The sequence below is a fragment of the Mytilus edulis genome, chromosome 9 (genome assembly GCF_963676685.1).
Source record: "Mytilus edulis chromosome 9, xbMytEdul2.2, whole genome shotgun sequence".
Taxonomy (NCBI): Eukaryota; Metazoa; Mollusca; class Bivalvia; order Mytilida; family Mytilidae; genus Mytilus; species Mytilus edulis.
Window position 1 is genome coordinate 86,896,767 of NC_092352.1, and position 18,721 is coordinate 86,915,487.

The 18,721-nt window shown below is 34.2% G+C and overlaps 1 protein-coding gene across 1 annotated transcript; it reads right to left on the minus strand.

The window, feature by feature from the left end:
* Positions 1 to 34: 34 nt before the first annotated feature.
* On the minus strand, positions 35 to 14,879 carry LOC139490240 (uncharacterized). The gene is made up of 6 exons (XM_071277090.1): positions 14,804 to 14,879; positions 8,349 to 8,455; positions 7,463 to 7,552; positions 6,391 to 6,475; positions 761 to 922; positions 35 to 178 (listed from the first exon to the last, which is right to left on the minus strand). Exons 1-6 carry the CDS (start codon positions 14,877 to 14,879, stop codon positions 84 to 86), a joined length of 615 nt encoding a protein of 204 aa, XP_071133191.1. The 3' UTR covers positions 35 to 83.
* Positions 14,880 to 18,721: the final 3,842 nt, after the last annotated feature.

The following is an 18,721-nucleotide window of genomic DNA, read 5'->3' on the forward strand; positions in this document are numbered from 1 at the left end:
ATTGATATGTTAGGCATACGTATAAGTAGAAATAATCACATTGTTTTATTCATCTGAAATTAATACAGTCTGTCATTCAATGTTCAATGCCCAGGACAAGGTTGTGGTACTTGGAATGTAGTGGCGGCTAGAGTTGGAAATTGTACGTTGTGGTAAAATACTGTTGTTTGTGACACAACTGAAAACACGAATGAAATGGTTATTGTAAAGTTTACAGTATTACATGAACAAAAATAATACATATACCAACAAATTCATTCTTATGGTAAACTTTATTTAGTAAACCTTAATAGTTAAAGCAGTCTTTTAAGTTTTAATAGTGGGCTTTCATCACTTTCAGTCTTGTTTTATATCCATACCTTACATTCTCGATTCTTAAATCATGAAAGACTAACAAATATCTTTTTTTCAATAAATGCAGTGTGTTAAGAAAATCTGAAACCTTTTATGTTTCACGACATGTGATCAGATGCGATGTATAAATGAAAAAGAAAGAATGAAAATACATAATGGGTTCCATCACATTAATTTGAAATTTGATACATGCCTTTTAATACATAGATTTTTATTTATTATATTGACCCCTTGTCTCGAATGCTTTAATCTGGATAAATCATATATCACTGACAACAAAACCTGGATTAGGGTTAGACGTAAATTTTATACAAAAATCTATTTACACATTCAACATACGTTTGCATAGATAAAACAGATAAAACAGATTAATTTTCCGAAGTCTAAAGAACAAATATAAACTAACCATTGTTTTCATTGGTGCTGGTTCCTTGCATAACTGGTGTGCAGTCGTGAGCCATCACAGACACTGTTATATTTCCCCATGGGGTGTCCGCAATAAACCACGTGTCAACATCATAGGTGACGTCATCACCGATAGTTCTTCTTCCTCTGTATGTAGCATTACCTGAATAACAAATAGATCGGAAGTTAAGTCTAAGCTCAGATAAAAAAATCAGTTCATTTGTAATTGCCTATCATAAAACGAATAAAACAAACAAACCACCCAAATAAACCGCCAGATGCCTCTGTAATATTTAATTACCACTTTTGTTAAGTATGAGAACTGTATTTTTTATCACCGCCTATATAATGTCGGATCACCGCCTATGTAATGTCGGATCACCGCCTATGTAATGTCGGATCACCGCCTATGTAATGTCGGATCACCGCTTATGCTCTGTCGAATCACCGCTTATGTAATATCGGATCAACGTCTATGTAATGTCGAGCCAACTCTTATATAATGTCGGACCAATGCCTATGTAATGTCGGATCAACGCCTATGTAATGTCGAGTCAACGCTTATGTAATGTTGGATCACCGCCTATGGTATGTCGGATCACCGCCTATGTAATGTCGGATCAACGCATATGTAATGTTAAACCAACGCCTATGTAATGTCGAGTCAACGCTTATGTAATGTCGGATCACCGCCTGTGTAATGTCGGATTAACGCCTACGTAATGTCGGATCAACGTCTGTAATGTCGAGTCAACGCCTATGTAATGTCGAGTCAACGCCTATGTAATGTCGGATCAACGTCTATGTAATGTCGGATCAACGCCTATGTAATGTCGAGTCAACGCCTATGTAATGTCGGATCACCGCCTATATAATGTCGGATCACCGCTTATGTAATGGCGGATCACTGCCTATGTAATGTCGGATTTACGTCTATGTAATGTCGAGTCAACGCCTATGTAATGTCGGATCAACGCCTATGTAATGTCGAGTCAACGCCTATGTAATGTCGGATCACCGCCTATATAATGTCGGATCACCGCTTATGTAATGTCGGATCACTGCCTATGTAATGTCGGATTTACGTCTATGTAATGTCGGATCACCGCCTATGTAATATCAGATCAATGTTTATGTTATGTCGGATCAATGCCTATGTAATGTCAGATCAACGCCCATGTAATGTCGAGTCAATACTTATGTAATATCGGATCACTGCCTATGTAATTTAGGATCAACGCCTTAAGAAGAAATGTGGGATCAACGTCTATGTAATGTTGAGTCAACGCCTACGTAATGTCGAGTCAACGCTTATGTTATGTCGGATAAACGCCTATGTAATGTCGGATCAACGTCTATGTGTCGGATCAACGCCTTTGTAGTGTCAGATCACCGCCTATGTAATGTCAGATCAACGCCTATGTAATGTCGAGTCAACTCTTATGTTATGTCGGATCAACGCATATGTAAGAGACAATAACAATCAAAACCAAGGAGTAAACAAAGACTCACAAAACCAAAGGACATTTACATCAACAGTTATAAATAATAATTAAAAAACAACACGAACTCCACTAAAAACCGGGAGTGAAATCAGGTGCTCTGGATGGGTAAGCATTTCTTGCACCGTATACGGCACCCGTCGCGTTATTACTTTGTTCAGTTCGGTAATGATGAAAGGTAATTATGACTGAGGAAGAATATCAGATATGATTACTGACACACTTTTGTCATAATGGCCAATCAGCTCATGATGGCGACCGTAAAATTTCTTGAGTGATGACCTTAATTTGATTGATTGATAGATATAGGAAGATGTGGTGTGAGTGCCAATAAGACAACTCTCCATCCAAATAACAATTTAAAAAAAGTAAATCATTATAGGTCAATGTACGGCCTTCATCACGGAGCCTTGGATCACACCGAACAACAAGCTATAAAGGGCCCCAAAATTACTAGTGTAAAACCATTCAAACGGGAAAACCAACGGTCTAATCTATATAAAATTTAAAAAAAAAACGAGAAACGAGAAACACGTAAAAATTACATAAACAAACGACAACTACTGTACATCAGATTCCTGACTTAGGACAGGTGCAAACATTTGCAGCGGGATTAAACGTTTTAATGGATCCAAACCTTCTCCCTTTTTCTGAAACAATAGCATAACATCACAACATAGAAAAACACACGGTAAAATATCAATTGGCAGGCTTAACTCAATCAAAAAACGTACATAAGTACACTATAAACGAATAAATTTGATCTGCGATATCTGAATGCAAATGCACAGTTAATAAAAATATTAGGGACAAACATTCAAGGCCAAAAAGCAAAACAAGTCCAAACAAAGCCATGGCAAGTCACCACTGCGAAATATTTAACCCTTCGAAAATATTCACTTTAAAAAAAAAACGGTTCTAAAAAAAGAAATCTTGAAGTTTATACAAATGTAGTAAGAAGAAGTGAAACTTAGAATATATTCCAAATAATCAAAGCTGGTATATAAACAAGATCCATATAAATATAGAATAACAAAAAAGCATTATAAACAGTATCAACAGGTCGAATTAACAAGAAAATAGATTTGAGAGTACTCGCAGTTACTGACAGCTAGTTAAAAGCCAAAAACAATTAATAATAAAAAAATCATGCATCAGAGACTAAAATCAACTAAAATACATCACAGGGATTTAGTATTGTAACGTCATAGCCCTGTCTTAGCAACTTTTGAGAAAGCAGTATTCCTCGTTCAACAAAATCAACGTGCTTTGAGCTAGCTCTAGACGTATCAATTGAGACACATATACTTCATATGCTGGTGCCGCTGGGATGTTGCTACAAAGAATTGGAAAGTTGACTATAGGAAAATTAAAATCTTCGCGTTTGTCATAAATTTTGGTATTCAACCTACCATTAGTAGTCATTTCGAGAAAAAGGTCTAAATATGAAGCAGATTTATCTGTGTCGGAAGTATCTTTAATTTCAAGTTCACTTGGATATATTAAATGTAAGTGATCATTGAATCTATTATTATTTAGAGACAGTACGTCATCAATATACCGAAAGGTGAAATTAAAAGACTGGGCTAAATTCTTTTCTCCTTTCTGTACAAGCCCTTTGATAAATTCTGCTTCATAGGAATATAAAAATAAATCTGCAAGTAGAGGAGCGCAGTTGGTACCCTTTGGGATTACAATAGTCTGTTGGAAGACCAAACCTCCAAATTCAACAAATATGTTGTCAATTAAAAAGTCCAGCATGGCAGTGATATCCTTGTCGGTATATTTTTTCCTTGACTCTGTATGATTTTTCACAAAGTAAGCTGAATTCCAGCCCAAAACTAGATATTTAAAACGTCTAGTGCCCTTTTTGTTAAAGAAACATTAAGCTGAAGAGTTCTTTCAGTCGAGCTTTAAGTTTAGTATGTGGAATAGTGGTATAAAGAGTGGAAAAATCGAAGTTTTTAATGTTGGTACAATGTTTTAATGATTGAGATTGTAAATTCACCAATAACTCTTTTGAATTTTTCAGTATCCACATCTGATTAACACCACTTCTTGAATATGCCGTTTCAGAATATTTCTGAAGTCCTTCTTTGACTGCAGTGAGTATGGCAGTAAGAACTTTAGAAAGGGGTTTAGTGGAACACTTGGAAGATCCTGCAACATACCTTTCCTTATAAGGATTCTTGTGAAGCTTAGAAATCCAATATAAGGATGGAAGATCCTGATCTCCATCCTTTGGATTAACATCAAAGGAGATTACCGATTTGTGGTTTTTCAGGATCTCCTGCTTCGTAAGCGTACTTAGTGTATATGTAGGATTTCCAAGTGTGTTATTTATCCCCAGTTCCTTAATCAGGCAGTCAATGTAGTGTTTCTTGCAAACAAAAACAATATTGTATGAGGATTTGTCAGCTGGAACGACAACATATTTGTCATGGAGGCACGACAACTCCTCTATGACATGAGGGTCTTTAAAGATGGAAGGAGCTTTGGTGCTCATTGACCCTTTAAGCTTACTTACTCTTATCTGAATCAATGACCTCACTAATTTTAGCTACTCCAAAAGAGTGTCAACCTCAGCCTTTTCTCTTTTTGCTCAGTCTTTTGCATAACCCTCAACAGAATCCATTAGTAGTTTGAAGCTCTGCTTCCAATTAATTGGCTGTGGCTCTCGGACCCTTGGACAATAGTTGTCTCAACTTGTAGTTATTGACTATGTTTAGGTCTTCAGAAATTACATGGCCAGCAGGATTATACACGAAATGGTAATGTGAACAGGCACAATCAGGTGGATAAGCTTTGATGTCATCAATATTTAGATTCTGCAACACTTTTTTGTGATTAAATTTTTTAGATGCAACAGGGCTGGTGTAGTAATAGGATACTATAGGAGAAGATTGATCCTTAAAGTAAAAAGGGATGTTGCTTTTTACTCTTTTATGGTGAAGAATATTACTTATTTATAGCATCAATATCCTTGTTTGTGAACTTCAAATTGAAGAATGAACGTTTTTGCAGTTCCTCCAAATGTTCAAAAACGGGTCTGAATAATCTATGTTTAGCAATTTCCATCACCATGGCAACTATGTTATGCTTCGTAATTCGACTATATAAGCTATCTGTAGTGTGGAATTCTTAACACGCTTTCAATAGAGAGTTCAGTCTAGAAAGCGGAAGTGAGCACAGTTTAGAGCGAATGTGATGAATTTCAAGAGGTTTTATGTTGCAGTACCTAATTCTCTGATCCAGTATTCTTCTCTTTGTCTGCGAAACGGTGTACTTAGTGTGGGATTATTGGTGTGGTGATCAATTTTTTTCTAAAATGCGAACTTTAAATAATGGAATTTCCTGAATGGTCAATTTGGTTGAAATGTTGGTAAACGATCTGTTGGTTATGAATATCGTTAACACTTGACCTATGTCCATTCATTCGGGTGTTTAATCTGCTCTTTGTTTCGTCTACATATATCAAACCACACAAAGTACACTCAATTCCGTAAACACGATTATGTCGGATCACCGCCTATGTAATGTCGGATTAACGCTTATGTAATGTCGGATCACCGCCTATGTAATGACGGATCAACGCCTATGTAATGTCGAGTCATCGCCTATGTAATGTCATATCAATGCCTATGTAATGTCGAGTCATCGCCTATGTAATGTCGGATCACCGCCTATGAAATGTCGGATCAACGCCTATGTAATGTCGAGTCAACGCTTATGTAATGACGGATCACCGCCTATGCAATTTCGGATCAACGCCTATGTAATGTCGAGTCAACGCCTATGTAATGTCGGATCAACCCTATGTAATGTCGAGTCAACGCCTATGCAATGTCGGATCAACGCCTATGTAATGTCGAGTCAACGCCTATGTAATGTCGGATCAATGCCTATGTGTTTTATATATATATTAAACATATATTTTAAGTAAGACCTTTGCGACATCCAATTCGAATGCCTAAATTCGTCGAGACCTTTTACGCCACAGAAATTATTGACACAATTTATTGACACATTTCCAACATAAGATTGGGATCTCCGTTTGTACATATTCAAGTTCGCGTCATTCTTAATTAATAAAATCAAATTATAAGTTTTATAAAGAAAATATACTTACTTGGTACACATGGTGGTTGTAGTTGTAAGTCTGTAGGTAATTTGTCTTTAAGACATGATTTTCCAGATATTATATACTGCTGTGTCTGCAATAGAATAATATATTGAAAAATGCTGACGATCAACAACTTTTTTTTATCTTATCTAAACAGATTAAAAGATTTTTGCTTGACTTATGTTTTTTCTTGAAGTTCTTACTTTGTGATGCTAATCAGATGTAAACTTGCTGCTGATTATGTGAGTTTCAAATCTATGTTCTTATGATGATTCTTTACAAAGGACAAAAATTTCGGCATTCATCTCAAAATCTAACCGAACCTTTGAGCAAACCAATTCAGAAGGGATATAGTTACGATACTTTTGTCGGTTCATTAAAGATGACATATTTCGGTATTAATATTGATTTACTCATAGGGTCTCTACATCAGAAATAAACACATGTACTCTAAAAACCAGTTGTTGGCATAACATGGGTTATGTTCTTTACATATACTTTATGATGGTATGATTCTTAACCCCAAACGGGAGGAATTGTGCTTGATTTTCATATGATTAAGACAAAAGTTCTATCAGTTTAATTGTGGCATGCCAGTAACTGCTAGTAGTCTTTTGTTAATTTATGTATCATTGTCATTTAACTTAGTTTCTGTTGTTACCTATTCTGACATCGGACTCGGACTTATGAGTTTTACTGTGTTTATACTGTGTGTTTGTTTATTCTTTATTGGCTTTTTATATAGAGAAGGGTTGACATCTCACAAAACATGTTTAACCTCGTCACAGTTTTACGCCTGTCCCGAGTTAGGAGCCTCTGGCCTTTGTTAGTATGTTTTATTTTTATTTTAGCTCATTTATATGTTTTTGAAGTTTAGTGTAACGTTCATTTTTCTGAAACTACTACACATTTTCATTTCGTTGTTCGGTGGGTCTCAGCTGACAACTAAATGAAAATATGTACTCAAATACAGTACTATATATACTTTCTTGATTTATATCCTGTATGATAGTTGTGTCATTAGCTTGCTCCAATTTCATCTTACTATACAAGTCATTGATATACTATATATACCTACTTTATTAAAATCCTGAATGATAGTTGTTCCATCAGTTTGCTCCAATTTTATCATCTTAGTATCGTAATCATACTGTATTTTTATTGCTGCCTGTCGAAGAAAAAAAGGCATTCAATATAACAATTAAGAAATGATGTCGCAACAGGAACCGTCATGTCCTTATGAGATGGATAAACATTGGTTCAAGGGTGGGAAGGAGGATGTAAACATAGATTCATTGTAAGCTACCTTTCTATAATGAAACTTGATGCGACTGGCATACAAGTGAGAGGTTAAGCGCTTTTAAAACCAGGTTTAATCCAATGTTTCTACATTTGAAAATGAATGTACCAAGTCAGGAATATGACAGTTGTTGTCCATTCGTTTGATGTGTTTTATCATTTGAATTTGCCATTTGATTACTGGAAGGGACTTTCTGTTTTGAATTTTACTCGGAGTTCAGTATTTTTGTGATTTTAATTTTTTCTAATTTGTCGGGAGTTTACAACAACAAACAATGTAAAATATAGTGATTTGTTACATGAAATGAGACTAGTTCGGTGCAGTTGATCGAAACAATGATCTTTTAAAGAATGTTTTCGTCATAAACAATTTATCATTTGTGTTAATTGTTCTATCACACCCTCCCCTTAACCGAAGACGGTAATGTAACAGCACAACAAAAGAAAAAACTGTCAACATCAGTGTGAAATTGCTTTACTTTACTCAAATCGAGTTTGAAATGACTTTGCTTTACTCAAATCGAGTTTGAAATGGCTTTACTTTACTGAAATCGACCATAATCATACTTCAAACCGGTTTCTATGTATTTGGGAGACCACACCTCCTTTCTGAGAAGTTAATATCAATACCGTGCACATTTATTACACTGATGGAGAATACTTACCTCCACAGTAGCAGGAGCACCATTTGTGTAAGATCCAGTGATCTGATGTGATGGAAATGACTTACCTCCACCGTAGCAGGAGTACCATTTGTGTAAGATCCAGTGATCTGAACAAGCTCAGCTGTCATTTGATGTTTTGAACAGCATGGTTTCGGAACTACTGCTGCAGAAGTGGCAGAAAATAGACCGAGTATACAAACAAAAAGTAGCATCTCAAAATTTGTAAATGCAGGAATAAAAGTTAATCACTATCAGCTAGACTTATATCAATCTTATTCAGAATGACTAATATTTTCCAGATGGTTTTTTCACATGCAGTAGATAAGTATATTACGTATATACATGTAAGAACTATTGCACTTTTCACGTTCAGATTGAGTGAAAAACATCACCCATAAATATCATGCGAAATGATAATTTTATGACAAAAATGTGAACTGTAAGAGTACATCTGATAAGATGTTTCGCCTGTTTTCTTGTGATTGATGTTCAAAGTCTGTAATATGATGTTTTTTTACATGTGTCAAATAAAACTTAACATTATCAATACATGATAGCTACCTATACATGAACATGAGGTCAAGGTCATATGTCGCTGACAGATGAACCATGCCTGACAGACATGTCCACCTTACAATCATTCCACACACCAAAATGCCAAATGTAATGGTAATGCAAATTACTAAAAGTTTCTGAGAAACAAACGTAAAAACATTGTCAAATGAACCACGAATTGAGGTCAAGGTCATATGAAACATGCCAGACAATGTACACCGTACGATCATTTCATACACGAAATTTTATTTACCTTTTGATAAAAGTATCTGATAAACTGTATATTGACCAATTACCCATGAAAATTGTGTCACGGACGGTAATATGAAACAGCTCAATTAAACAAGATTCCACATACAAGATATAGTATCTGAGAAATATACCAAACCACAGAAACTAAAGACAGTCTTGATAACAGACCCACGAAGATAGTTCGAAGTCAGGTGAACCTTGTCTGACAGATTTAGATTACCGTAGCAATATTTGGCACATTTTTGGGGATTTTAGGTCCTCAATGCTCTTCAACTTGTTTGACTTTCTAATTATTTTGATCTGAGCAACACTGACGGGTCTGTAGACGAAAAGCGCGTCTGGCGTATCAAATTACCCGCCTGGTACCTTTGATAACTATTTACACCACTGGATCGGTGAATCTGCTGGTAGACGTTTCGTCCCCGACGGTATCACCAGCCTGGTAGTCAGCACTTCGGGGTTGACATGAATATCAATTAAATGGTCATTTATGGCAAGCCGTTCTCGTCAAAACTATGTTTAAACCATTTTTCGAGAAATTTACACACTGAGAATTACAAAAAAACACACTGAGATTTAAAAACTTCAAAAAACACACTGAGAATTAAAAATTACACACTGAGAATTAAAAATTACACACTGAGATTTCATAAAGACGCACTGAGATAACAAAAATGAAAACACACACTGAGAATTGAAAATTACACACTGAGAATTGAAAATTACACACTGAGAATTGAAAATAACACACTGAGATTTCAAAAAGACACACTGAGAATTGTTAATTACACACTGAGATTTCAAAAATACACACTGAGATTAATATGTAAATTACTAATGAATATTCATGAGATGAATAATTCAACAGATTAATATCTTGATCTCAAAAACTCTTGTCATTATAGTGAAATGCGATTCCTTCAACCAATTAACATTCGTAATAAATTTCATGACTTAACATCGCTCATATTCACAAGTTTGTTGCTTATAATTCATATCATTACTACCAGTGTATCGGGACTTAAAACCGTTTTAGCATGGGTCCCTTTTAAAAAGTCTTCCAACTGTTACCCTGATTTCGCAAGTTAATCTTTTATATTTTTGTTACGTTTATATGCTATTATAGACACTTGAGTAAAAACTTCACTGCATTATTTGTTTTTCAGTGCAAATTGTTCCAAGTTTTCTTATAATTTTAATATAAAGTTTTTTACCATTTGGTATAAATATTTTGTAATAAGAATAAGCGGGTATTTTTTTTGTCCTTTTTTTTATGAATAATTTGGAACCAAATCGAAGGACTAACGAGTTCTGTCCCCTAGTTGCTTTAAGCTTGTAATAGATTCAGATTAAGTATGCTAATTAGATATGTGCGCATAAAAAGTGCGCACAAATCTCAGTGTGTCATTTTAAACTCTCAGTGTGTAATTTCAAATTCTCAGTGTGTGTTTTCAATTTATTTATTCTCAGTGTGTCATTTTGAAATCTCAGTGTGTTATTTTCAATTCTCAGTGTGTAATTTTCAATTCTCAGTGTGTGTTTTTCATTTTTGTTATCTCAGTGCGTCTTTATGAAATCTCAGTGTGTAATTTTTAATTCTCAGTGTGTAATTTTTAATTCTCAGTGTGTGTTTTGAAGTTTTTAAATCTAGTGTGTTTTTTTTGTAATTCTCAGTGTGTAAATTTCTCGAAAAATGGTTTAAACATAGTTTTGACGAGAACGGCTTGCCATAGTCATTTTGTTTTTAAATTAACTGTTTGCAATAGTATCAATTATTCGAAATGCCAAGGATATTCTCATATTAGGCATAGATAACCTTGGCCGTATTTGGCACAATTTTTTGGAATTTTGGGCCCTAAATGCTCTTAAAGAGAGGGGCGAAACATACCAGAGGGACAGTCAAACTTTATACTAGTTTGGCTTTCTAACTATTTTGATCTGAGCCTTACTGATGAGTTTTATGTAGACGAAATGCACGTTTGACGTAACAAATTATAAGCTTGGTACTTTTGGTGACTACGGTCCTTGTAAGGAACATATATACGTATGATTATTGTAAGGAGAGAACTTTGAATGAACTTTTTATCAAGCAAGTCATTAAACCTTGAAAACGAGGACAAGAACAATGGACATATGACAAATGAAAACTTTTTTTTTCTTGGTAGTTAATAGTTAAACATAGTTTTTGATGACTCTCAGGAAGATTAGTTTTAACTAATGGGATCATCCTCTTGAAATAAAGATTATTTATTTATTTATTTATTTATTGACATAAGGTACTTAGTGTATACAAAATGATACACGGTATGAATCAATCTACGTCGCATATCTTCTGAACTATAAAGCTTAATAAAAGTAGATAACGTTACCGCTGCCGACGGATTATCATCCCTGTCTTGCATTCTGGAGAGATAAAAATTTAAAAAAAAACCCCAACTTAATGTTAAATTTAATTCTTTGGACATCCCGTCTAAAACAATAAAATTGTATGTACTATTCAACGAAATGAATAAATATACAATACTAGTATATGGGATATTTGTCATTTAGACATCAGTAGTACAACACACAAAAAAACATGCTTTCCTTGAGTTAAATTGACTTAAGGATTGATCTTTGTTTGTTCAACTATCATATGATGTTAAGACCAATATAACCGTTTAAGACTTTTTCAAACTTATTTACTAGTATCACGTGTCAGCTGGATTCGGCAAAACTTTCGGAATTTTGGTCCTCAATGCTCTTCAACTTAATTTGTACTTTATTTGGCCTTTTGAACTTTTTTGGATTCGAGCGTCACTGATGAGTCTTTTGTAGACGAAACGCGCGTCTGGCGTATATACAAAATTTAGTCCTGGTATCTATGATGAGTTTATTTAAGTTGAAGTATTTGCATTGTCTTAAGCAATTTCAAAAAAATCTATAATATACGTGTTGTTTGTTATTTTAATATTATCATGTGATTAATATAGAAGAAAATGTTTTTACAGCTAAGACATGCAGTGGCGTATCTAGAAATTTTCATAAATATATTTTTCAGCGTTTCGCAGTATAGCGGAACATACTGTCTTAAAAGTTTCTAATTTTGTATGGGTCAATGATGTATGATTTGATAGGTCAGGTGACCTAATGTTTTGTCATGTTAATTTGTTTTTCGCGGGTTCGTGAAAAATTGTCTAGGTGGTCATTCTAGCCGTAGACATCGTACAGTTAAAACTAGTCTGTCTGAACGGCATAATGCATATTTTAGTTGACTAATTTAGTTGGCCAAATTATTGTGTAGTTAGGACATATATTTTTCAGCGTTTCGCAGTATAGCGGAAAAATACTATCTTAAAGTTCCTATAATATTTTGTATGGGTCAATGATGTATGATTTGATAGGTCAGTTGACCTAATGTTTTGTTATGTTAATTTGTTTTTCGCGGGTTCGTGAAAAATTGTCTAGGTTACCATTCTAGCCGTAGACATCGTTCAGTTAAAACTTCCTTTTTTGCATAAAAAAAAGTTTTTTTTTATATTATCATGATCATGATGGAGTACGGCATCATTACCAAGAAACAGTTCTTGCATTGCTCCGTGCGCAGGTTTTCAAACTATATAAGTTGGTTTTTCCTGGGCGGCGAGTGTCCGTTTATGACGGGTATTCATAATATGATATTTAACATTTGGAATGTTCTTGGTAGTTAATAGATATTTATTACTATTGTTGCCGGAAGTATATTTTTTGGTTCACAAAGTTGTGTGTTAGATACTATTACTGTGTTTAATAAGATGTTTGCATATGTATATTTGAGATTATTGTATTGTACTGAATAACAAATTTGATTAAATGCTGGCTCCAGTCTGTCTGCACGGCATAATGCACATTTCAGTTGAGTCTAATTTAGTTGGCCAAAATTATTGTGTAGTTATGACGTGGGGCTTACTGGTTGCCTAAGAGGGGACCCGCTTCAGTGATTCCCTATATCATCAACCAATTTTTTTCTCGAAAAGGGGTGGTGCCTCCGACATGTTCTTTGGTTTCGTGGTAAATCGATATATATATCTACCCTTTTCTGTGCTTGGTCTATAGGCCTTTTTGTTTCTTTGATACATATGATGCGTCTCTGTACTTATACATACCGTCATTGTTATTGTGCTGTAGTACATTTTTGAATTGGTCTCTCATTTTTTTTTTTTTTTTTGGCAAATGTGCTCAAGTCTATATGCCTTTTTGTGCTTCTTTGCTTATATAGTAATTAAGATTATACAATGTTGAATGCCGTAACCCTATTTTTAACATTTATACCTATTACGTCTGTTTTGATTTGTTCACACATCGTTGTCAATATAATGGAATTTGATGCGACTGTCATACAAATGAGAGGTTTAGCTAGCTTTACAACCAGGTTTAATCGTGTCTACACGAGATATTGCCCGTACCAAGTCAGGAATATGACAGTTGTTATCCATTCGTTTGATGTGTATGAGCTTTTGATTTTGCCATGATTATATAATTACAGACTTTCCGTTTTGAATTTTTCTCGGTGTTAGTCAGTATTTTTGTAATTCTACTCTTTCCTACATGTATAAGTAACATATAACTTTAATGTTAGTATATATTCCTGTAGCTTCAATTTTGTCACCCGAGATCAAATTCTTAATCTTGCTTGACATCGGTTTTTTTTTTTAAACATATGGTTTGTGTTTTTCATTCAACTGTTGCCACAAGTAGAGCAATCCGGGGCACCTGAGATCATTCAGAGTTTTGGTGGGATATGTATTACTCAGGTGTTTAGATTTCCATGTTGTTCGTCTGCTTTTTGTTGGTTTTTTTTTCATCCATGGCGTTGTCAGTTTATATTCGACTTTTGGTATCTTTCGCCTCTTATTTTTCAGTAATTCTGAATAAAAGTGGCTTACTATATTTTTGGCTTTCTATGAGGGTCTGGATGGAGGGGTGTCTGTCATTCTGTAAATATTTAATTTTCAACCCTTTTTTCTCTAATCTTTAAAAATTTAACCCCTTTTTCTTTAATCTTCAAAAAATTAACCCCTTTTTTCTCTTATCTTCATTTTTTGCCTGTTATTCTCTTATCTTCATTTTTTAAGGGCATTATTCTTTAATCATTTAACCCTATCCAAACCCTCTTCTATAAGTATATAACAAATGTATGAATATATATTCCTTAATACCAGATATCTGCCATTGTCGTACAACTATCGAGTATCAGAATACCGTTGCCACCTTCTCACAGACCACAGATGGAACTCCGAAACGGTCAATTTTCTTGCTGTGAAATATTTCATCCATTTCTTTGGGAGATGACAATTTAGGAAATAAGTAATTAGTTGACAATTTGGGTCTTCGCCAGATTAATACATAATGTCCATTAATGAGTTTGCTCCTTTTGAAAAGTCACTACAAGATTGAAGGTAGTGAATCTCGAAAACATATTCCAAACTTAGTACGTTGTTCGGGTTCATTTGCCAATACGTTCATTAGTGTGAATTTTTACTTATGTAAAATGTATATATTATAGTATCCGCGAGTGATTGCATCGTTGTCAATATAATGGAATTTGATGAGACGGTCGTTCAAGTGAGAGGTTTAGCTCTATGAAAATAGTTTAATCCACAATTTCATACACAATTAAATGCCTGTACCAAGTCGGTAATACTGACAGTTGTCATCATTCTTTTGATGTGTTTGAACTTTTGATTTTGCCATTTGATCAGACATTCCGATCAGAATTTTCCTCGGGAGTTCAGTATTTTTGTGATTTTGCTATTTATCCATTATGTTCTATTTTTAGCAACAGCTGCTGTTTGATGATGAATCACATCCCGGATACAGTTTTACCTTATTACATGTTATTAGTCCATGAAAGGTTGGTTCAATTCGGCCCAGTAGTTTCAGAATATTTGTGTTAACGACGCCAAATAATTAAAAGTTCTCGCAAAGGCAAGGGTAGTTAAAAAAAGTATCATTGGAAATGTGAAGGGTCTCATTGGGGGATGGGGTTCTGATCCCGGATCCCGCTTACTGTTTTGTCAGATTCCCGTATCCCGCTTACACTATGTTCGTAAGCAATTCTCATTTTTTTGTAATTTCCCGTGTCCCGCTAGACTTCATTTCCCGTTTTCACGGCACAATAATTTGTATTTTTGATTTTTTTTTATAAATATCCTACAGCAATGTAATAAGCATCAACTTTTAAACACGTGACTACCTTTTTATTTTAGTATCAACTATCAACAAGTAATTTGTTTAAGACCGAAAACTAAAGTACTAAAGTTATCTTTGACGCTTTTGGTGCCAAACTCAACAGAATGTACTATCAAAATACTTCATTATTTTGGCATTATTTTCCAATTTTCACTCCTCTTCATTTAAATGAAAAGTGTTCATCCTAGAAATGGCGTCGATGCTTTTACCCAATGTTCACCAAATATTGTGAATCAGTGTTCTAGTTAAATCTCAAATACAATAGACAACAATAAACATAACTGGGTAAACAGCATATTCACAAGATCTATCCTCGTTCTTTTGGTCCGTTTCTACAGCCTCCGTGTAAGCATCTGCTCATATCAGTTGTTTGAACAAGTATAGATCAGTATAGGACGTTATTGTTTGTCATCATAGGAAGATCCACCGTTTCCAGGGAATTGTTGTCAACGCTTTCAATGTATATAAAGCACAAGTTGATAAATAATCTAGACTGTCCACCAAGATTTCAAAAATGTTTGATGAAATCCTTTACTTGCATAAACCTCGAATTATTAACAATCTCCATTTGAATAGACCTTGTATATCTACAGGTTTCCAGCCTTGTAACATGATGTTTATACATTTAATCCCAAGTTAATTGTTCTATAAAACATATTGAGACTGGAATTTTGAAGCTGGTTCAACAGTAAAACCCATAAAAAATGGTTACTACTGCACACAGATTTGATTAATATCTTTTCTTTAGTCAAAAACTTACCTTTATACCCAATTTCAGGGCCGTAACTAGGGTTCGAATTCAGGGGAGGCAGGGGTTTGTGGTCGCCGATTGAGGCCCAAAGAAAGGGGGATTGGGGGCACAGCTAGCCCCCGCCGTTTTTTTCCCTCAGTAAAATGGCTAAAAATGACCTGTTTGCCTTCGATTTCCTTACTTTAAGACTCATCAATATTGCTTGAACCTGGAAGCATTTTTTATGCAAAAACAAACTGAGATTGCTGTTCGGGTGAGCCAAGGCTCCGTCTTGAAGGCCGTACTTTGAACTACAATTATTCCTAATTATTAACATTAAATATATTGTGACCGCCGATTTTCCCCCCCTCAGTAAAATGGTTAAAAATCACCCGTTTTCCTTCGATTTCCTTACTTTAAGACTCATCAGTAATGTTTGGACCTGGAAGCAATTTGTTTTGCAAACAATTATTATTGAGGACCTTGAATTTCAATATTGTTGAAAGCTGAACAGACATGTATAGAACTACAACGAATGGGAGTGTTTAACAACTAAGGCATTGACCATAATGTTCTCGTACGATCATAAGACATACTGTCTGACTAAATTATCCAACAGCTGATTCAAACGGTAACGAATTTCCGATATATATCACAAAAGATTCACAATACAAAGGGAACTTCCTCTGCTTAATTGAGCTCCTAAATAAATGTGATAAGTTACGTTTTATTTAAAATGATCGAAATCAAAGTTTCATATATGTGTTCTCGTACGACATAGGAAATACTGAATAACAGATGGATGGCCACACGAAAAAAAAACTAAAACAAATACTGAAATGGTTCACTTTCGATCAAAAATCCGGAAAGTGACAGATATATCACGTATCATGATAATTACTGTTAAAACTGTAAACGTGTGTTGTTTATAATACAAACTCAAGTTCTTCGTGTACATATTGTGAATATTTCATTTTTTTACTTCAAAAAAAAATTTGATGTAGAAAATTCAGGGGAGGCACCCCTGCCTCATAGGTAGTTACGGCCCTGAATTTAACCTGTTAGCTTATAATGATACACAAAGACAACAACATCATAGATTACTGCAAGGAAATTCTTTATTATGGTCCTGCTAGTCTAATTAATTGTTCTAGAAAAATCATATCTAGGAACTCTTTTTTAGAACAGAAGTGGACTACAGCTTGTTGATATTTCTATCGTTTTCTATCAGAGAGATGAGACAAACACATCCTTTGCAATGGATTCAAAAGGTAACAAAATTACTGGATAAGGAAAATCAGCTCTGACACCATTACAAATATATATATAATTAGAGCTGCGCCATGAGCACATGATACGCCCGTTGCTTTTTCAAGGAGTTCAATTACCTTTTAATGTCATATCACTAAAGGCAGGTTATCCTTTTAATGTCATATCACTAAAGACAGGTTATCTTTATAGATATAAACCAGTCCAAGTTTCATGATAACTGCTCAAAGCATTGTCTGAAAACTGGAAAATTCATCCTTTTTTATGAATAAAATCACAAAAACATAAAATCTTAATTTTATAAAATCAAGAGAACTTGACTACGTCAATAGATATAAACAAGTCACCAAGGTTTCTTGCAAATTGGTGAGGTTTTTTCAGTTATTGTCTAAAAACTGGAAAAATCCCCTTTTTAATGAAAAAAACCCAACAAACTCAAACTTAAAATTAATAAAAAAACAAAAGAAAGCTGACGTCAATAGATATTAACAATTCACCCCAAGTTTCATGCAAATTGGTTGAAGAGTTTTGAGTTATTGTATGACATGTTGACAACAGTATACCATAATATGTCATGTGACCATACATATAAAAACCTACAAATCACTCTGCATTTTAATTTTGCAGGTTTTTTCTTTATTTTCAATAATTTCCCAAACAACATGTATTCTTATTTCCTTTTCAAAAAGGTCACACCAAATTATATTGATGTCCTCTGATATCAGCATTCTTTTTTCTTTTTTTTCTTATTTTAAGACTGTTTTCAATTCTTCATAACAGTTGAAAATCATATCTAACATATAATTTGTTGTGATTCTGTTAAAGCACTTATTTTTTGTCAGTGTAGCTTTTAAATGATCTTGTTGATACCCACCCAGGTTTATGACGTTTTACATATCAAAGGATTGAATTTCTCAAAAAATTACCAATGACATTCTTTTATAATTTGGCTAGTCCCGGAAATGATCAGATGGGATTTTTGAAAAGACATTTCTACCATATTAAAATACAAAACAGTTTTTACTCGTCTATAATAAATAATTATGAAATCAAATGTTTTTTAAAGCAAGTTTAAAAAGTGATCTGATGTAAAAACAACAAAAAAGTGGTCACCAACAATTGGTTGGGGGTAAAATATTACCCAACAGTGAGTGCCACTGTGACCATTCATAAAATTTATCATATATCTTTTGATTCAAACTATTCTATTAGTTCATGCACAAAAATACTTGTTCAAAATGGTCACCAACTTAAAGTTGGGGGCAAAATCAACCCAACAGTGAAAAACACTGTGACCTGAAAATTCACTTAAAATTTGAAGGAAAATAATGTGATCACCAACAACTTGTTAGGGGCA